This window comes from Triticum aestivum, chromosome 7B (genome assembly GCF_018294505.1).
Source record: "Triticum aestivum cultivar Chinese Spring chromosome 7B, IWGSC CS RefSeq v2.1, whole genome shotgun sequence".
Taxonomy (NCBI): domain Eukaryota; kingdom Viridiplantae; phylum Streptophyta; class Magnoliopsida; order Poales; family Poaceae; genus Triticum; species Triticum aestivum.
In genome coordinates, this window is record NC_057813.1 from 416,801,026 (window position 1) to 416,822,980 (window position 21,955).

The following is a 21,955-nucleotide window of genomic DNA, read 5'->3' on the forward strand; positions in this document are numbered from 1 at the left end:
GATAAATCAAATAGCCCATTAGGTGTAGTTGCAATATCACCGGACCGAGAAAACACGGGCACAACTCTAGTAGACTCTAGCCCTACTACACTGGCCATCTCCGATGCCCAACTCAGCAGACCCAACTGTCGCAAATAGTATGATGATGCCAATTGACATAGCGCCACCTATACGACGCAAAACCTCCATTCCAGCAAAGAGTACACCAAATCTAGTTGCCAAATCCCTTTTCGAACGAGAGAGAGCCCCAATTGCAGCAAATAGGACTCCCGTTCCACTTCTTCCCAGTTTACAAGACGAAGCTTATATTGTTGTCAGGAACTTTGTGTGCATCTTTCCTTCATGGAAAGATTATACCACAGACAAAGAACAATTTCCAATCTTCCTCCGTAACTTACGCGTAAGTAATGTACTAATGTTATTCATGGTAATTACTGCATATGTTTCTGCTGACATAATACACATGATTTCATTCTTTTAAATAGGCGAGGACCAAACTGGATTGTCAAGACGAGCAAGGGTTGGTTGCGCTTTTCAAGCACTCGTTGATGAAGTATCATTCCTACCTAAGGCAAGTGCACTTCGATGGCAAACCTCTAAACTAAATTTTTGTAAAGTCTCCGGTGCTACATTTATTAGACAGTGACTAGAATAATCTTGTTACACATTGGTCTCGTCTGCAGCATAAGGTACTGTCTATGACATCACATCACAATTTGGACTACATTTCTGCATGTGCCTTAATGTCTCACTTGTATGAAAACTATTTCCATAAGAACATTCATTCTCAAGGGACCACAACATCTCGCAACTATACTGCACACCGCATTGCTCTTGTGAGTACCTCTTGCCCTATATGACCATACTTACTTCCGTAGCTGGTTGATTATGTAGCATCCCTGCACATGTTAGCCTCGTTATCATCCATTTGGTGGACATTATAAGATCCATATGGACTCTTACATAAATTTAGAATCAACCCAACGCTTTTGAAGAGTTTTAGCTCTGCAATCCTCTTGTAAGGACTGAATATCGTCTATCACTGTACTTACATTAACAGCTACTCCCTCCGTCCCATAATATAAGAATGTTTTGTACAGTACACTAGTGTTCAAAACACTTATATTATGGGAAGAGGGATTGGTTCATTGTGTAGCATTCTGCATCTTATCTCCCTCGCCCACCATTTACTAAAAAAATATCAGATCTATATTTAATCTAACCAAAAAGTTGAATACATAGACAATGCCAGTGCGGAAGTGTAGGCCATTGCTCTTGTCAGTACATTTTGTCCTGTAATGCTTGTACTTCCAGGGATTGGTAGTTGATTATGTAGCATCAATCTGCATCTTATCTTCATTATCCTCTATCCCTTCCAGTATTATCATATCTATAATTACTCTTTACAAAATGTAGAGTACAGGCAATGCTTATGAAGAAGATTCTATGCTGAAATTCTTGAGTTATCCTTCCCTTGACATGGAGAAGGGCATTATCAAGCCGGTGTTAACTGTTAATGTAAGTCAGTCCTTCTAAAGCCTTTATCCTCAACTATTTTTTAATTTTCTCATACTCCCTATCGTTAACTGCTGTTTCTATCAAATGCATGTTCGCAACAACCGTAAGTTCCAAGTTTTACTTGTAAAACCAAATTCCTTATTTGTACCATGGACATTACTCAATACTCCCTATATGTATGATTTTTTTTGTGGATCTATAATCCAGTGTGTGGTGAAGCAGCCCACATTTGCACCTTGTCGTCTTATGTTTTATCTTACTGATGTGGCTGATGATATGAACAAAATGCCATGCACATTAACCAAAATAGATATAATGGTTGTCTTTGCCCTTCATCTATGCTTGTTATGTTGACATGGTAATCTAGTAGTGTGGTGAAGCTCCCCGTATTATGAACATTGCCAAATTATGCTACTGATATTTTGAACTTACTCTTTATTTTCTAATTTGAAATTGGATGGAACTAACAACATAGTTATCATCTTTGTTTATACACGTGCAAAACCTGTCATCTCTCTACTTGTTTCAGGGTGATATGCCTGATAGCATGCACAAGTCTGCTGAAGGTTGTGAGACAAACCCAACATATATTGCAGCAAAGAAGGCAAAACATCTTGAAGATAGCGAGACAACCTCAAAGTCTTGTCTTGATGCAGTGTTCAAGTTACTTGAGACTAGCAGTCAGACAAGCTCACAGAATTCACTGTCTGAATCAGTTCGACTTCTTCAGTCCCAAGTTCTAGCAGAAAGGCATTCTGCAACTCAACTTCGACTTGAAGTCCTATCTCTAAGAAAGATTGCGGAGAACACCAATGAGAACCTCATTGCTAAACAACTACACCTGGAAGCTATGACCGACATGCTAGGCCGGTCGTATAGCCTTGCTCAGCTGCTTGCGCAGCAGTTCCCGTGCAAGGCTAACCTTTCTTGAACTGTCTTGGAAGTGGTCTTGGTTCAATATTATTTTGTTATGCTGCAATGGCGCCCAGTTTTTGTAATCTGCTTCTTCGTTGCGCTTTATAATCACTGGTGGTGAACTTCGATGCCCAGTGGATGTAATATACCATAAATACTTTATTGTATAGTGTAGGTTTATTCTAAGTTACTACGCCGTAATTTATTTATTGTATAGAGTAGGTTTGTTCTTAATTCCTACTAGTTACTGCCACCATTCGTGTCTGGAAAAAAATGGAGAAAATCTGATGTAGTCGACCGAGCTGAAACATTCGCTTCTAACTGGCCTGCTTTTTAGCGGGCCACAATAGGACCGACCTGCAATTTTCTTGGGCCTGAAAGGCCATTAGGGCCATCACACTTTGCGCCAGGCCCACAACTTATATGGGCCTATATTCGGCCCAAAGTTTAGTTGGGCCTTTAGTGGACCCAACGCTTAGTTGGGCCCATGTAGCTTTGCGCCATTAACATGCTGAATATTCTGCTGGCCTATTACGGCCCAGAAGAAACCATGGGCCTTTAGCAGGCCGAAATACATGTTGGGCCTCAATTTTCACTAGTCGTCAACGGGCCTTCACCAGGCTGAAATGTATACCGGGCCTTTTTTAGCCTAGTCATATGACGTTCCATTACTAGGCCGAAACATATCTCGGGCCTTAGTTGGCCCACTGATATCATGGGCCTTTAATAGGACGAAAGCTTAGTAGAGGCATCAACAGGCCGAATTATACGACAGGCCTTTAATAGGCCGAAAGCTTAGTAGAGGCATCAACGGGCCGAATTATACGACATGCCTTTAACATGCCCAAATTCATGTTGGGCTGAATTTTTGCCACCTTTATCACGGGTTGTTAGAGGGTCGGATGTCGCGCCAGACCATATATGGCCAATGCGCAGCACATGCCATTCCTAGGTCGAAAGACACACCGGGCTGAAATGGGCCCATGTCTACATCGGGCCTCAAACAGGACGTAATGTCACTGGGCAGTAATTGGGCCCAAATATTTGGCGAACAATTAACATGCCAGATCCGGCTTCGGGCCGTAAATGGGCCATGTTTAAACAAGCCGTTATTGGGTCGGCCCACTAGTACCTGAGTAAATACTATGGGCCTTTGACTGGCCGGCCTTTTTAACCTAGATGGGCCTCAGTTGGGCCCTGCCATGTGTCGACGTATCATAGGCATGTCTCCTCGATTGGATGGACGACATATGGCCCACCGAGGAGCCGACACATGTTTCCTCCAGCCAATGATGATTTTACACGTGGAAAATCCCCCATTGGTCCGGGCTGTTAACGGGTTATCGGATCCAAACCGGAACCCGATAGCTTAACAGTGACCCGTTACGGTGGATGCCACGTGTCACTTACCCTTGACAAAAGAACTTCCATGACGCAGCATTTATCGTCATGGAAGTGGACACTTCCGTGATAATAATTTTGGTACTGTCATGGAACACTTCTACGACAGCACAGGTATGACTATCTTGATTTTGTCATAAAATCGTCATTGATGTACATGCATGGCAAAAAATGTGACCTACCGTGACAAACACGTATCATCACGGAAGTGTATTTTTTTGTAGTGACAAGTGGTGGGTCAAAATTTTCCACCCCTTGCTTGCTCCTGGGCCTGGCATGACACCAAGCCTTGGAGGACCAACTCATCACGAAAATCTGTGACACACTCTAGATTGCTGAATCTGACGATCTGGCTTGGAGTGAAGTTTTTGATCTAGCCGAGGTGGCTAGCCAAATCGGCAACGAGCATGACGGCACCGGAGACAAATATCTGAAACTGGTGCATAGATATGCCAGCGTCAACTTGAGACCTTAGCGTACCTCTCCGTTCACCACACGGGGCCTACATGGGCCACCGGTGTTGGAGATGATTCCGATAGATCCCTCGGTAGGGCATCCCGACATAGTGATTTGGTAGGAGGGGAAATAAGGAGGCGAGTTTACCCAGGTTCGGGTCCTTTCGGTGGAGGTAAAACCCTACTCCTACTTAGTGTATATTGCGATTGGGGTGTACAAAGTTCAAGTAATACTGAAGGATTGTAATGTATTTATCAACTATCTCGACCCCGACATATACCATATCGCCCCCCCCTAGTGTTACACAACCTAGTTGGCTATGTCGGGTGGGGAGTCCTTCACGGCTCCGTCTTCCTTGTCTTGAACAACAAGTCTTCCAGAGTATTCTTTATAGAGCACCAAGGGCCGCCATGATGGGCCAGGGTGGAACTGGCCTAGGGGTCCTCCGACCAGCCCACTGGGCTGACAACTGACATGTTGAGGCACCCTGCATTATGACATCGTCAGGCGGTGTGGTGCTGGTGGTGTTCCACGTGGGCGTGTAACAACGAGGTCACGTGCATATGCGATGGCAGAGGGGCGTGACGCGTGCTATCTCGAGGAGCACACGCGGTGGGGTGGGGGTATACCGTTCAGTGCGCATGAGCCTATCGGGTTCGCGTAGTGAGGTGCTCCCTGTCTCACTCGTCATCATGGTGGAAGCCGGGGAAATGACCCTGGGGCATTATCATCAGATTTTACCAGCGAGGATGTCGTAGAGGTCAATCTGGCGTCTGACACTCAGATCTGTGGCTTAGTAGGGTGTGCATTCAAACTTTGTCATGAGAGGTGTCGTGGTTCTAAGTCTGATAGTAGAATGGGGGGTAGGTATGGAGAGGCAAGATCCTAGCTATGGAGTAGTTGTATACGCGAGAGATTTACGAGTTCAGGCCCTTTTCGGAGGAAGTAGCAGCCCTACGTCTCGGAGCCTGGAGGCGGTCGACTGGATTATATGAGTATGAATTACAGGGGTGCGAACCCTTTACACTGAGGAGGGGGTGGCTTATATAGAGTTCGCCAGACCCTCAGTTATGTAGGGTTTAAAGTACATTAAGACAGGGGGTTACTGGTAACACCCACATAAAGTGCTATGAAGACCATAAAAGCTACTTAATGACAAACCGTTGCGTGCAGAGTGACTTTAGATCTCCTGGCCGTCGAGTGGTTAGCTCCATGGTCGAGTGGTTATCTTCATCGTCGAGTGTCCTCGAGTCCGTCGAGTGGATCACCTCGAGGTCGACTGACAGGTAGTTTCTTCTAGAGATGTCCTTGGGTAGGGTAGCTTAGACAGGTCCATCACCCTACCCTAGCTACATAACATCATCAAGAGGTGCGGTGGCAGCTGCACCACTAGGCGGAGTCGGTGGACATCGGCCAAGTAGGATGTGTACTGTGAAGTGCTTCGAATCTGTGCGGATTCGGAAGTGTGGCTGAGCTCTTGACGAAAGTTCAGTTTCAACCTCCAATGGGTATCGGCAACGGCATCGCCATGGTGTCGTTCCCCTTCTTTAAGGCATTGTTGTGGAGAAACGTTACACCACCTGGGGGTCTTCACACCCTGGGAGAAATCCCTAGCTCTAAGTTGCTGATACAGGCGACGACGGTGGCTACATCGTTTCCTCGGAGGCATCACCTTAGAGAACCAACATTTTGCAGCTTGCACGAATCTCTTCGTCTTCTAGGATGGTGAACATCAAGGCAACGACTTTGGGTGGTTTTTGATTGTGCGCCTAGATGGCGATCTCGAGGACAATGCAAGTGAAAAATGTGTGTTGGCTCGGCCGACGGGCCCTAGATGGGTCGGTCTGACTTTATGTCTGGGTCGTGGGTCCTGGCGTGTTCGTGTGCGGGTGGTTGTCGTGTGCAGCCTTGTGTTGCGGACATCTAGGTCATGTGGCATCGCAACTCGAGTATGAGTGGTGGCATGTTCGGGTCACGACCTCGGAAGGTGTTGTCGGCGGTCTGCGTCGGGTTCGGCGGAGCGGATGGATGTCGGGGCGACGGCCCCGAGGCTTTTGGCATCATTGAGGGGGCTGGTCTCGTACCGTCAGAGGCGATGAGGTTGTCTTTGTTGTTGGTTGTTGACGTGTCTGTCGTTACAGTTGGCGCAAGTTATGCGGATTGAAAGCTTCTTCACGCGTACCATAGAGTCCCAAGTCTGCTTCTTCCGTAGCAGTCATGGTTTTTTCTCTCTGTCAGTGGTGGAAGCCCTACCAGTAAGGCCGAACGGGTCTCCCCGTTGGCTCATGTTGGTGTGGTTGTCATTTCTGGTTGCGTGCATTGCGCCGTCGGTAGTGTGCACTTGTCAGCTGATTAGTGTGCATTGCGCCGTCGGCTGGATAAAAAGAAAAACTAGAGCCAAGTGTTAGACTATGTATAGCTTCTGTACCTATGTACGTATATGGTACATATTGTAACACAACCATTATATATAATGAGATAAGCCACCCTAGAGGGTTGTGCTGGTTCCCCAAAACTTATTGTCTTACATGGTATCACGCTAGGTTACGATCGCTTCCGCTTCTAAACCCTAATACCCGCACCGCCGCCGCAGCCGCCGCCGCCTTCAACGCCACCGCCGCGCCACCGATCGCGCCGCCGCCATGTCGAGCGCCGCCACCACCGGTTCCACTGCTGCGGGCTTCCTCCCGGCCTCTCTTGCGGCCCTGCTCAACCTCCCGCTCGATGCCGTCTCTGTTCCGGCTCCGATCGGGACAAGGAGCATCGGCTCTGTCTTCTCCACGCCGCCGGCGCCCTCGCTTGGGCGTGACCTCGTGGTCCACACCGCGGCGCCGCCGTCCGCTGCGGGCTCCGCAGGCGTCGTCCCGCCGCTCCTGCCGCAAGCGGATCACACTGCCCCGCTGGCGGGGTTGGCGGCGTCCGCCCCGGCCGCGGGCCTTGCGGCGTCCGCACCGGCCGCGAGCTTTGCGGCGCCCGCCCTGGCTGCGGTCCCGCCTCCTCCCGCATCGGCTTCGGTGCCTCCGGCTGCCTCCATGGTGTTTGCACCCCAGGCAGCCTCCTCGATGGGATCGTCTTCGCCGCCGCCGTTTCACTTCGGTCATCTCATCACCATCAAGCTCTCCGCCGACAACTACATCTTCTGGCGTGCGCAGGTTCTCCCGCTCTTGGGGAGTCACTACCTGCTAGGCTACGTCGACGGATCGCTTCCCTGCCCACCCGCATTGGTAGACAGCATGCACGGTCCGGTCTACAATCCGGCCCATCGCGTCTGGACGGGGCAGGACCAGGCGAACCTCTCCTCCATCCAGGGGTCGCTCTCGCCGGCAGTTGCCGGCCTTGTTGTCTTCGCGAAGACGTCTCATGAGGCCTGGACCATCCTTGAGCGCACCTTTGCAGCGCAGTCCCGGGCTCGTGTCTCTGCACTCCGTCGTCAGCTTAGAGAGTGTCAGAAGCTTGACTCCACTGCCACTGAGTTCTACAACAAGGTCAAGGGCCTCGCCGACACATTGGCCTCCATTGGACAGCCCCTCACCGACTCCGAGTTCAACTCGTTTATTGTCAATGGTCTTGATGAGGAGTATGATGCCTTAGTCGAGATCATCAACGAGCGGGGCAACTCGACACCCATGCTGGCACACGAGGTTTTCTCTCAGCTCCTTCTCACTGAGCAACGGGTCGAGACTCGCCGCACCAGGGGCACTGGCTCCCTCTCGGCCAACGCCGCTACCAAGGGTGGCCGCTCTTCTTCATCACCCCGGTCTCCCTTGGGGCTGCCACCGTCGCCCGCCTCGACCCCCCCACCTACTGCGACCTTACCGGGGGCTGGCGGTCCACGTGTGTGTCAGCTTTGTGGCCGCGATGGGCACTGGGCCTCCAAGTGTCATAAGCGCTTCCAGCGAAGCTTCCTTGGTCTTGCCAATGACGGCAAAGATACACGCAACAATGCCCATCAGGTCGCCATGGCTGATCGTCCCGCGCCGCAGAAGCAACAGGGACACACTCAGTCCTACTCCATCGATCCACACTGGTACATGGACTCTGGGGCGACAGATCATCTAACCAGCGAGATGGGGAAGCTTCACACTCGTGAACCCTATCATGGCTCCGACAAGATCCACACCGCCAATGGAGCAGGTATGCACATCTCTCATATTGGTCAAGCATCTCTTCTCACTAGACATGCCAATAGGAGTCTTCAGCTTCGCAATGTTCTTCGAGTTCCATCTGTGACCCGTAATCTTCTTTCAGTTCCTAAACTCACACGTGATAATAATGTGCTTTGTGAATTTCACCCTTTTGATCTTTTTATTAAGGATCGGGGCACGAGGGACATTCTTCTTAGTGGGCGGTTGTGCCAGGGCCTCTACCGTCTGGAGCATCCTGGTGTCGCTCGTGTTTTCAGTGGAGTTCGGGTCTCTCCGTCACAGTGGCATGCTCGTCTTGGTCACCCGGCCACACCTATTGTCCGTCATATTTTGCGTCGTCATGAGCTTCCTAGTTTGTCTAGTAATAAAGATGTAGCAGTGTGTGATGCTTGTCAGCAGGGGAAGAGTCATCAACTTCCTTTTTGGAGTCCAGTCGTGAGGTGAAACATCCTTTAGAATTTGTGTTTTCAGATGTATGGGGTCCTGCTCAGACTTCTGTCAGTGGTCATAATTACTATATCAGTTTCGTTGATGCTTATAGTCGCTTTACCTGGCTTTACCTTATTAAACGCAAATCTGATGTGTTTGATATTTTTGTTCAGTTTCAAAAACATGTTGAACGTCTTCTCAAGCACAAAATTGTTCATGTCCAGTCAGACTGGGGGGGCGAGTATCGCAACCTCAACTCTTTCTTTCAGTCGCTTGGGATAGCTCATCGTTTAGCATGTCCACATACACATCAGCAGAATGGTTCAGTCGAACGTAAGCATCGTCATATTGTTGAAGCTGGTCTTACTCTTTTGGCCCATGCATCTGTTCCGTTTCGGTTTTGGAGTGATGCTTTCACCACTGCATGCTTTCTCATCAACCGTACTCCTACTCGTGTTTTAAACATGAAGACTCCCATTGAGGTTCTCCTTAATGAACAACCTGATTATACCTTTCTCAAGGTATTTGGGTGTGCTTGCTGGCCGCATCTTCGTCCATATAACAAGCGCAAGCTTGAGTTTCATTCTAAGAAGTGTGTTTTTCTTGGCTATAGCTCTCTTCATAAAGGTTACAAATGTCTTCATGTTCCCACTAATCGTGTCTATATATCTCGGGACGTCGTGTTTGATGAGCATGTTTTTCCCTTTGCCAACCTTCCTGTGTCCACTGTCGAACCACCATCCCTGCATTCATGCTCTGTTGCTTCTGACCAATTTGATGATGTTGCATACTCTCCTTTGCTGTTACCTAACCATGGTGCAGGAACCGGACGTGGAGCTCGTTTGGAGCTGTTGGAGGATTCACCATCATCATCGTCGTCTTCTAGTGGGCACGTCGATCGCCCTATGTTGCATGGCATCGATTCGCGTGCCCATGCATGGTCACCCGACGAGCCCGTCGCGCCGAGCATCTCCATTGCTCGGTCCGTTTCGCCAGCGGCCGCCGAGTCGCCCGTGGCTCGGCCCGTCACGCCGTCCTCGCCTGCGGCTCGGCCCGTCACGCCGTCTTCGCCCGCGGCTCGGGTCCTCACGTCGCCTTCATCAGCGGATCGGCCCGCGACACCGGCCGCGCCACGGCCCACTATGCCGAGCTCGCCATCGGCCCGGTCTGTGATGCCGGAGTCGCCAGCTGCTTCGTCTGCTCTGCCGGTTTCGCCGGTGGGTCGGCCTTCTTCGCCAACCGAGTCCGAGGCTACCGTGACTGACTCCTCGTCACCGACTGACTCGTCAACGTCGCCGTCCTCCAGCCCGTTGCAGGCTGCTCCGTCGACCTCGATGGTTCCTGTGTCCCGACCACATACACGCAGTCGCAGTGGCATTTTCAAACCTAAGGAATGTAAGGATGGTACGGTTGCTTGGTTGGCTGCTTGTTTGGCTGCTGCTGTTGCGGATCCATCTTCTGAGCCTCGCTCATATCAGGCTGCCCTGCGCATTCCACATTGGCGAGAGGCTATGGAGCAGGAGTTTCATGCTCTTCTTCGTAACAAGACATGGACTCTCGTTCCTCCACCACCACGGGTAAATGTTATTGACTCAATATGGGTATTCAAAGTGAAGAAGCATTCGGATGGATCTATTGAGCGTTACAAAGCGCGACTTGTTGCTCGCGGTTTTCGGCAGCGTCATTGTCTTGACTATGAGGACACCTTCAGTCCTGTCGTCAAGCCTACCACTATTCGGCTTCTTCTCTCCATTGCTGTTTCTCGTGGTTGGTCACTTCGTCAACTTGATGTGCAGAATGCTTTTCTACATGGATTTTTGGAGGAAGAGGTTTATATAAAACAGCCGCCTGGTTTCTCTAATCCTGATCGTCCTGACTATATCTGTCGTCTTTCCAAAGCACTATATGGTTTGAAGCAAGCTCCTCGTGCCTGGCATGCCCGCCTTGCCTCTGCCCTTCGTGCTCATGGGTTTTGTGCCGTCTACTGCTGACACTTCATTATTTCTTCTACAGAAGCCAGAAGTCACTATGTATCTTTTGGTATATGTCGATGATATTATCCTTGTCAGCTCTTCTCAGTATGCTGCTGATGCTCTTGTCTGCTCTCTTGGTGCTGATTTTGCGGTCAAAGATCTTGGGAAGCTTCACTACTTTCTTGGAGTTGAGGTCACTTCTCGTGCTACTGGTCTTGTCCTTACGCAGAAGAAGTACTCCTTGGAGTTGTTACAAAGAGCTGGCATGCTGAAGTGCAAACCGACCACCACACCCATGTCGTCTACCGACAAGATAACAGCTGTTGATGGTGAGCTTTTGTCTCCTGCGGATGCCACAGAGTACAGGAGCATTGTTGGTGGACTTCAGTACTTGACGATCACGAGACCAGATATCTCTTATGCTGTTAACAGGGTTTGTCAGTATCTTCAGGCTCCCAGAGATACTCATTGGGCTGCTGTTAAACACATTCTTCGTTATGTTCAGTTCACCCTGACATTTGGTATGCATATTCGGCCGACTTCCTCTCGGGTCCTTTCGGCCTTCTCTGATGCAGATTGGGCTGGTAGCCCAGATGACAGGCGATCCACGGGGGGTTATGCAGTATTCTTTGGCTCTAATTTGATCGCCTGGAGTGCTCGGAAACAGGCTACTGTGTCACGTAGCAGTGCTGAAGCTGAGTACAAGGCTGTGGCTAATGCTACTGCAGAGATTATTTGGGTGCAGTCTTTGCTTCAGGAGTTGGGTTTGTCTCAACCACAGCCTCTTATTCTTTGGTGTGATAACATCGGTGCTACATACCTTTCTGCAAATCCAGTATTTCATGCCCGAATGAAACACATTGAAGTTGACTATCACTTTGTACGGGAACGTGTATCACAGAAGCAACTCCAGATCAAGTTTATCTCATCTAAGGATCAACTTGCAGACATCTTCACTAAGCCTTTACCGCTGCCACAGTTTGAGGCTTGTAGGCGCAATCTTACCCTTCTCAGTTTTTTAGAAAGTGGCTAAGATTGAGGGAGGGTGTTAGACTATGTATAGCTTCTGTACCTATGTACGTATATGGTACATATTGTAACACAACCATTATATATAATGAGATAAGCCATCCTAGAGGGTTGTGCTGGTTTCCCAAAACTTATTGTCTTACACCGAGTAATTCCACGAGAGCTCAACGTGGAAGACATGACAGCTGATTAGTGTCGCCCGGCGGTGAAAGCCCATGCATGTTACTGATTAAGCTCCATAATATCTGCAAGTGGAGTGTTTATGTACTATAATCACTATCGATCGTATCGAAGACTTTGTCTTCCATCATCTCCGTGTTTGACGCAAGATTCTCCTAACCATGGCAAGAGGAGAATTTTGGATCCATCATGACTAGGTGATTTAGACAGACATGCGTGTCCTGCTCACAGACGAGTGTGAGCATGCGTGCGCGTCAGACCTCCATTAATACCCCAGAGAGAGAGAGAGAGAGAGTTGACATATCTAGTAGAGCCAAAACAAGGCAGAATGTGATCAGACGTGGTTTGTGTGTTCGAGTGTCAAACTGGCCGGCCGGCGGGGCAGATGGAAAAGTTGACAAAGCTTACACAGGAGATGATCGCGTACCTCGCAAGCAGTTAATGGCATGTAATGTAATGCATGCGGACACGTACACGTACGTACTGCATTCTTGCTGGCCAGAGCAAGCTACGTAGGAACTATCGCGACTTTTTAGCTTGGTTGCAGAGGAACCATCGAATATTCGCTCTCTAAGTAAACAAATGAGATGCCCCGCAAAAAAAAAAAGAGATGATCCATGCATGACGCATCCGCACGAGTGCACGTACGTGGTGCTGCTAGATTAACTTTGACTGCTGCCACGCCGTGCAGGCGATCCATGCATGTGCACGGTTGCACCTCCCCAGGTCGATAAATTTTGTTAATTGGAACAGCTTTGACCTTATCAAATTGTACTGTATGCCTGATTGTGTACGCGCGCATCCTCTATAAATGAGGATACGTAGACTCATCTTTCTCATTATCAAGTCACTTGCCAAGATCCAAGAGCAATCAGCTAGCTAGGGCAAACTTAACTACTACGAGTAAGAGGGGTGCTAGCAGGATGCCCAAAGAACCAAGGCGCAGCAACAATCAGCGCCTCCTGCCTATACGTAAGTTTTCTCGCCCTGGTTCTTCTTCTGCGTGATCTCTTGTTATCCGTCCGATGTTCCAAGATTTCCAGCCTATCACATTTTCCTTGAGGTGATCAATCCGTGCGTACGTCTGCACGTGCGCATATATGCGGGCGTGCGAACTTTGTTTCGAATGGGGATTACACATGTTAATCCACATCCTTGTCAAGTTTCTTCGAGTGATTATTAAACTCTACCCTTGAGAACTGGGTGTCTCTCATGGCCTCAGATCGATACTAGTAGCTCCGCTCGCTCAGATCTGAGACTTGGCCTTCCCCGCGGCGCCTCGCGATCCTTCTTCTGTAAGGACAGGGCCACAACTACTGTTTTATGTTCATGTATTGGTCGACTTTTCTCTATTATTCCATCTTTTACACATCTACTGTATTATTTTTGTATATTTCGAAATTTCTATTTCTGTGTCATTCAATCTATTTGCAGCTATTTTCTTTTGGCATATATATATATATATATATATATATATATATATATATATATATATATATATATATATATATATATATATATATATATATCATATGTACATTTAGCCTGTTTTGAGCAAAATCCAAGGTTTTTTTGTTGTTGTTGCGAGAATCCAAGGTTCTTTGTGCATCGAAGTCTCTGCTACCCAAATTTGACATGGTGATTTTTTTATTCATGTGAAGAACAATTACATTTCGCGGACCGTTGCAACTAGCTATAAAAAACACACCAAATCTGACGTAGTTGACTTGTTTTTGTGAACCGTGTACATCTGCGCAATGATCTTCATGGACACTTGCATTTTTCTCTATATAAGGATGCAAAAACAGTTTGCACAAGTTATTATAATGTAATTTCACACATGATTTCAGTTTTTATCTATGTTAACTCTATTTGTTGCCTTTTTTGTTCTCTACAGCAACAGTAGGTTCTGCTAGGCGACAGCCTCCAATCATGCAGGAACATACTACCAAGAAAGGCCCAACTCCTGAGAACAATTCAGCAGGTTGTAAGAAGATGAAGGGGACCAAATTCAGTTTTTTTTTGACTCGTTGGCTCTTATATGAAACTTATGTCCATGTTGTAAATTTGGAGGCAAACATTAACATGTACACAATACATATAACGTACTTGTCAATTTGTGGTTCATATTTGAACTAAATCCAAGGATTGCATCCAAAAACTCATGATCCTGATTAGTTAGATCCAATTCTTTTTAAGCGAGTCTATAGACTGTATTTTCACACACGCATGTATAGTGACTTAATTGGTTTGTGTTTACAGTTTAGTTTCCTCAGATGGCTTACAGTTTTGCTGAATTTTATTTATTTAAAATTTATGGAACATATTTTATTTATCTATGAAGGGGTGAATGCTCCATCGAGGGGTGGAGTTTGGTATCATCTCAATACACCATGTCATCATATGGATATAGTCTCAACCCATGGAAACAACCTACCTCATAGATATATAAAACAAGGTTGAATTGTTATATTTTCTTGTTCTGGTAAAAGACTTAGCTTTTAAAACATTTTACAGCTTATATGCGGCTAATTAGTCTAAAATCAAATGGAACTTAATACAAAATTAAAAAATTTTAAGTTTCTACTTCTATTTTGAGAATTAAACTGAAAGATAGGCGCATGCAGCCTCTAGACTGGTAACATGCTTATTTTTTATTTTGTTTTTACTATTATTTCACATACACATGTAATTTTTTTCAAAATAAGCTCATAAGTTTTTCGTAAGTTACTATAGTTTACTTCGTCACATGTGTTTTAGTTTATCTGGTTTTATTTGAAAATTGAAATTCATTTATCTCCATGAAGGGGTGAATGCTCCCATGTTGGGTGGAGTTGGCCATCTCGGTAACCCCCAATCCCGAGTTCATCCTACCATTATAGCTTCAACACATCAAAATGACAAAACTGGTAAGTGGATGTAAGAAAGTTAGAATGCATGTTCTGATGTTCTTGCGTAGACTTATTTGCTATTCTAGAAGTTATGTAAAAGGCACATTTAGTCTCACAATCGATAAATTATGTGGCCTTTGAGGGCAAAAAAAACATGGAACTTGGTTTAGATAGAACATTTATCTCTTGGCAGTTTATTAAACTAAACTCAAGGATCTATTTGCAAATATCCTCTTTATATCATGACAATATGCAATTTTGGAATTTCTATTGAGCAAGTTTGCTTGAGTATTATTTCGTATAGACATGAGTAAATTGCCCAAAATAAGCCCACATGCTACTAGTATACTTATTTTACTTTCTCATATATCTTCCAGGTAAAATGATCAAAGTTTATTAATATATTTTGGAACTCATTATTACATGTAGGGATGAACTACCTATCAAGGGGTGGAGTGGGCAATCCTATCAGCCAGCAGGAGAAGTCTACCAGGATTGTCTCAAACAATGAAAACAATATAGGTATGGGGCCATGTTTATTTGAGTATGATTCCATATAGGCCCGTGTAAATTTCCCAAAATAAGCCCACATTATAATAGTGTAACTTATTAATTTACTTTCTCACATGTCTTCCATGTAAACTAAGAATGAATTGTTAATATATTTTAGAACTCATTTTTTACATAGGGGTGAATTATCTATCAAGGGGCGGAGTGGGAAATCCTATCAACACACAGGATAATTCTACCAGGATGGTTTCAAACTATGAAAACAATACAAGCATGGGTATGTAAACATAAAAAGTTCAAATGATTATGTTTCGTTCTAGGATAGACACATTTTCTCTTCCAAAACTTGTGTAAGATTTAATCCATATTTTAATTATACTTATGTATTGAGATGCACTTTTTTCGTGAAGGGCTCAATGTTCCATCATTGGGTGTTATTATCCGTCCTCAAACCCCACAAGGTCATGGTGCCAATGTAGTCTCAACTCCTGAGAACAACACAACAACCGGTAACATTTTTCTTTAAGAAAGGGATCACATGAGATTTGCAATTTTAGTTATGTGCATGAATAAAACAAGCAAGTCTATTATAAACCATGAAGGTTATCAAGAAAAAAAAGTAGAACACTCTTGAACTCCTACATTGTTGCTTCTAAAGTTCTTGGCACCTTCAAGGGACCAATTCATCGAATAACAGTAGTAAATGAAGAAATGAAGACACACATAGGGAAAGTTATGTTTCTAGGACCTACGCACCATAGTGAGCACATGCTCACTACCCACCTAGCATGTAGCATAGTTGAATGGTTATGTTTTGTTATCCTGGCAAACAATGACCATTTGCTCTCCTGAATTAACATACGGTACTTTATATGGAACCTCTTTGCAGATAACTTATTTGCAGCTTATAAGACATTTTTTAATTTTGTGGTGCCTATGTTGATCTATATCCACATATATCTGTAACCAAATCCACTCTATCCAAATTAAATACAATTGAAAAACATTTTCTATGCAACATTTTATAGCATTATCTACTCACTATATAACTATATGAGTATTGCAGTACATATTTTATTAAATCCGATGCAGTATATGCCTCTCTTACCTAATTTTAATTGTAGATGCACCAGTCGTTGGAACAGCAAACATAGCTATCCGTATGGCCCGTGAAAATCATGTTGCCGAGATACAACCTCCAATTGTAAGTCTTTACCCCCCCGGGGCACGTCTCATGCATAACCATGTGTCCATGATGACTAATCGTCAATCTGAAATCAAATTTTCTAGGTCAATGCGCTAATGTCCTCTGGGTAGCCATGAAGAGTGACTCAAGTTCAATGAAGAAAGACGCGTGCAGGTGCCTTTTGTTGGCCCTACATGAAGTACAAATAAACGCATATATGTGTCACGCATGAATAATATACTCATATGTATCAACTGCTCACAAGCATGTGCATAGTGAGCGTCATTTGTCTGTAATTTATACATTCGTGGTTACTTCATAAATGTTCAACGTGAAGTTGCAAAATATTCACCATGTATTACAAAGACATACATCATGTACTAAATGGTATTAATTGTGAAATATTTATTGTGTGTTTCAAAAAATTCGCACTGGGAATTTTAAAATAAGTTCATCGTTTATTTAAAAAATATTCAGAGTGTATTTAAAAAATATAGAAAATGTTCATTGTGTATTTAGAAAAAAATTATCGTATATTCATAAATTCATTGCATATTTGGAAATTTTAGAAAGCAGTAAAAATAGAAATATACATAGCGGGTTTTAAGCAGTTTTATTGACGATTGTGTTCTTTTTATACAACTCATTTGGTTTCCCCTTGTGGCTATTTTTTGTCTGTTGTTTCTTTTTATATTTACTTCTCATTTTCTATCTTTTTTTTCATTCCTTTTCACTTATGTTTCCCTTTTTTCCTTTCACGTTTTCCAAAATTTTTATCTTTTGTGGTTTCTGTTTCTTAAGTGCAACAACACTTGAAAATTTGAAAATGATAATTTATTTAAATGAACATTTCTTCTTAATACATGGAAACGTTTTGAAAAAAAGATAAAGTTTTTCTAAACATGATTTTGGTAAAAGCCAGACCTTTCTTAAAATTACATGAACTGAAATGCATAAACATTAATTTGTTACACATTTTTTCGCAAAAACAATAAACTTTCTTTGTAATTTAAAATTTATTTTAAGATACATTATCTTTTACCATAAAGTCAAACATTTCTTTAAAATATGAAAACACGTTTTTCTCATTACATAATCATAACATTTTGTTAAAATATGCGAACATTTTCCAGAATAATATAATATTTTCCAAGTCACATAAAATAAAATAAAATAAAATGCGTGAACATCTTATATTTATATATAACTGTTGAAATATTTCTTTTAAGAAATAAATTTGAAAACTTTTACGCACATGCTGGAAGTTATAGGCTTTTATTGGCTGTAGTACCGAATGGGACAAAATTTACAACGCAACGACGTGAGTTAGGCGACAAAGGGTGTTTGTCGATGAACATCGTCGGCGTGCCTGTCCAGAAGAAAAACAAAACGGAAGGAAAGAAAGAAAACGAAATAGAAACGTAAGAAAAATAAATAGAAAAGGGAAAAAGGAGAGAAAATTAAAAAAAACAGGAAAAAGGGAAAGAAGAAACACTAAAAAACCAGAACAAGAAAAAAAAAGGGTTCAGGTTCCCAAAATTGGAAAACACCGGCTGGAACCACTAGAAGGTTCCATAAACCGGGATCGCAGCAACCATTAACGGGCCGGCCCATATCGCGTCGCTCACTGTGCCAAACCTCTCTACAGCTTGGCGCACTGTGCATCAAATAGGAAATTCCTCTCCTATTGCACCGCGCCGTAGAAGGGGCCGGAAATGGACTGGCCCATTGGCACAGACGCAAAGCGAGTTACGTGCAACAATGCGACACCAAGAATCCCAAAAAAGATGTTACCCAAAAAAAAAGAATCCCAAAAAACAGAGCCACTTGAGATGATGGCTACTGGTGATTAATGTGTGGCACAAATCTATAAGAACAGACAACAGCGGTAGATATGAATCATTTTTTGAGTTTTTGTGAACATTTCTTGGAAATTGTGAAGAATTTTGAAGTGATGATTTTTTTTGAAACCCCAAATAATTTTTGACATCCCAACATTTAGAAAAATGTACACAACTTTTGCAATTTCAAACATTTCTCAGAAACACAAAAGTTTTGGAATTCCAAACATTTTTATAAAATGCAATTAATTTTCTGAAATTCCGAACAATTTTTGATATCCCAACATTTACTAAAAATTTGAAGAAAATTCGAAAAAATGAACAAATTTTAAATGTGAACGATTTCTGAAAGAGTGAAAAAAACAAGTTATTATTGTTGGAAAAATAGGAATAACAAATTATGAATTTCATTTGGAAAATGCTAATATTTTTTGAATTGTGGACAAAATTTGGAACCGAGAACATCTTTTCCAAACAAAAGTTTAGAAAACACGAACATTGTTTAGAAATTACTGTTATAATTTTTAAATTTATGAAAAAATAAAGAATAGAAGAAAAACCATGGTTTAGAAAAAAAGTACTTTTTTGAAGCATGGTTTAATACAGTTTAGTTGCTTATATTTCGTCCAATTTGTTTTGTCAAAACCAACCAACATGACATCTAGTTTTGAAGATGACGATGCGAGAATCACAACGTTGAAAATGGTTCTTGATTTGGAAGCACACTTTGAGAGATTAATCATTTAAAAAATAGAATCTAAGAAAAAAGCACAAATAAAACCACCCATCTTTCCTTGCACGTGGAAAGTAATTCACCAAAACTCTCCCTTATTGCTAAAAGTGTTGCACATGTGTTGCACCACTTGTTATTGGGAGTGACTTTCAAAAGGATTACACCTTAATTAGTGATTTCAATATTTTTCATTGTTTTCAACCGGCCTTCGATGCACCGATTGCTTTGAATGAGCCTACCCTAATAGAGTGATTTCTATTTTTCGAAAAATATATTAAATAAAGTGTCATTTTATTCCGAAAGAAAGTATGCTGTATATTTAAAAAATAATACCCCGAGTGCTAAAAAATGGTCATATGTTCAAAAGTTTCTATTTTGGAAAATATTGTTCATTTAAAAATAATGGCATGTGTGCTAAAAAAATGCCCATACACCTTATGCGAAAACACTACACTTTAAAAAAAATCAGGTGCTGGAAAGAATGTCCATACACTTTTTTGGAAAATGGTCATATACTTAAAGAATTGTTCATGTCGTAGAAAAAAAATATGCATACCCTTTGGAGAAAAAATAAAATTCATGCATTTTCCGCATGAAACGAGCCCACAAACAAATACAAAAAGGAAGAAAACATAGAATTACATGAAATAAAACAAACATAAAATAAAAATGAAGAAAAACGTACATAAAATATAATACTGACAAATCCAAAAAAGATAAAACCAAATAGAAAAGGGGAAAAGCAAAGGAAAAATATCGGTTTTAAGTCTAAGAATTCTCCGCTTGCTCAGTGCCAAGGAAATAGAAGAAATCACTAGCTTGTTGTATCACTTGCAAAAGTTACCCACAAACTCTTCCGCTGGCCATAAATGATGCAACACATGTACGTTGTATGTCCCCACCATAGAGTTAATTTTGGTCGGTTTTTCAGGGGATAGGAGGGTTGCATGGACGTGTTTTTATCTGATTTTTAAAATGAAATAGCCCTTTCATAAATAAAATATAAAAGCATTTAGATCACTAGTTTTTATAGAAAAACTTTCAATCTATTCATCTTCAATCATGGCAATACAACGAACACCAGAAATAAAAATTACATCTAGATCTGTAGACCACCTAGCGATGACTACAAGCACTGAAGCGAGCCGAAGGTACGCCGCCGTCATCACCCCTTCATCACTTAATGATCTATATGCTCTTATATTTATCTACAGAGAGAGTACCTCTTAAATCGAGCACTCAAATTGTGTATTATTCGCCATTGCATTCTACGCTTTCAAAACTAGATCCGATACTTTTCTACAAACTTTTACTGGACGAAACTTGTACTCCCAACTATAATAAACCTCTAATTCACAAAATAATATACTTGTACTCCCTTTCTCGCGAAAAAAACATACTTGTACCCCCCAATATAACATACCTGTAATCCTCTTGAGTAGTGTGCGGTCCAATATGTATCCCATGATGCAAACATGTACTCCTGCATGTGTTAGCAAGTAATCCTCGTGCTATACAACTTGTAGTCCCTGATGCAAACTGTTGACGCTCAAAATGGCACAATCATAAAGGTAGGTTAAGCTATGTCAAGATTAATTCAAACTTATGATTGAAAGTCACCTTCGGATGGCTCTCTTCAAGAAGATTATGAAGATGGTCCAGAACGGAGCTCGGATGCAAAAGTTATGACAATTTCAGAGGTGCCCTTGTTGACACCAAACTAAGAGATGGCCTGAAACATAATTAAGATGGCCTTTGATGGAAAAGTGTTCAACATTAAAGTTGTTCGTCTCGTCGAAATGGTCGGTTTTGAAAAACGTCTTAATCCAAGGTCGTATGCAACCTATGAAGCCAAAACAAGGGCAAAGCAGCGTGCGTAGGGACGGGGGCTTGCCTGCCGACGAGCCAGCACGCGCCTGAGTCTCTAGCTTGCCCACAGATTGGGTCAGGGCCCAGGCAGGTGATTCATGGTTATCGTCCAAAGCCCACGGGCCAATCATCCGCAACGTCAGCGGCAATGTGACCGAGCACAGGCGGCGCGACTAATGGGTGGGACCCGAGGATACCATGCCAATCCCGGCAAGGCGTCGGCCCGTCGCGGTGATGCTGGCGGCCGGAACAGCCATGTAGGGAGCGCGCACGACGTGAGCCAGCCGCACCATTCCCGGAGTTATGCGGGAAGTTGGGCGCCGGGGCCAGGCGTCCGGCATGGGGGAGCCGGCCTCAAGCGCAGCTCCGTCGGAGCAAGCCAACGGCGGTGGCGGGCGGGAGAGGGCAACCTGAAATCAGCGGAATGGGTGACAAAGATGTTGACGGGGTAGCCAACATGTGCCAGGCGAAGCGCTTAGCATGATCTGGATCGGCGTCCTCGTCGATGGCTTCTGGCACTGGGAGAAGCAGGTCGGTGATGCGGGAGATGATGTCGGGATTGCCCATCCAGACAGAAAGTCAAAACACCGACATGTCCTCTTCGGAGCGGGTCTCATGCCCAGGCACTCGATTTCACAGTAGGGCGCAAGCATGGTCTCCGCCGAGGACCGAAACTATGCTAAAGGAAATACGCCCTAGAGATAAATGTCTATTATTCATGCTAGAATTGTATTAACTAGAAACTTGATACATGTGTGAATACATAGACAAAACACTGTGTCCCTAGTACTACTAGACTAGCCCGTTAACCAAAGATGGTTAAGTTTCCTAGCCATAGACATGTGTTATCCTTTGATGAACGGGATCACATCATTAGGA

The 21,955-nt window shown here is 43.8% G+C and overlaps 1 protein-coding gene across 1 annotated transcript; it reads left to right on the top strand.

Annotated features, from left to right (window-relative positions):
• The first annotated feature begins 12,840 nt into the window (after window positions 1–12,840).
• On the top strand, window positions 12,841–17,037 carry LOC123162257 (uncharacterized). The gene is made up of 8 exons (XM_044580033.1): window positions 12,841–13,018; window positions 13,944–14,030; window positions 14,854–14,955; window positions 15,367–15,459; window positions 15,626–15,724; window positions 15,858–15,956; window positions 16,572–16,651; window positions 16,738–17,037. Exons 1-8 carry the CDS (start codon window positions 12,970–12,972, stop codon window positions 16,762–16,764), a joined length of 636 nt encoding a protein of 211 aa, XP_044435968.1. The 5' UTR covers window positions 12,841–12,969; the 3' UTR covers window positions 16,765–17,037.
• Window positions 17,038–21,955: the final 4,918 nt, after the last annotated feature.

Coding starts and splice junctions, on each gene's coding strand:
- LOC123162257 (XM_044580033.1), top strand. CDS start 12,970: ATGCCCAAAGAACCAAGGCGCAGCAACAATCAGCGCCTCCTGCCTATA. Junction 15,460..15,625: donor AAACAATGAAAACAATATAG/GTATGGGGCCAT, acceptor TTTTTTACATAG/GGGTGAATTATCTATCAAGG. Junction 16,652..16,737: donor CCGAGATACAACCTCCAATT/GTAAGTCTTTAC, acceptor CAAATTTTCTAG/GTCAATGCGCTAATGTCCTC.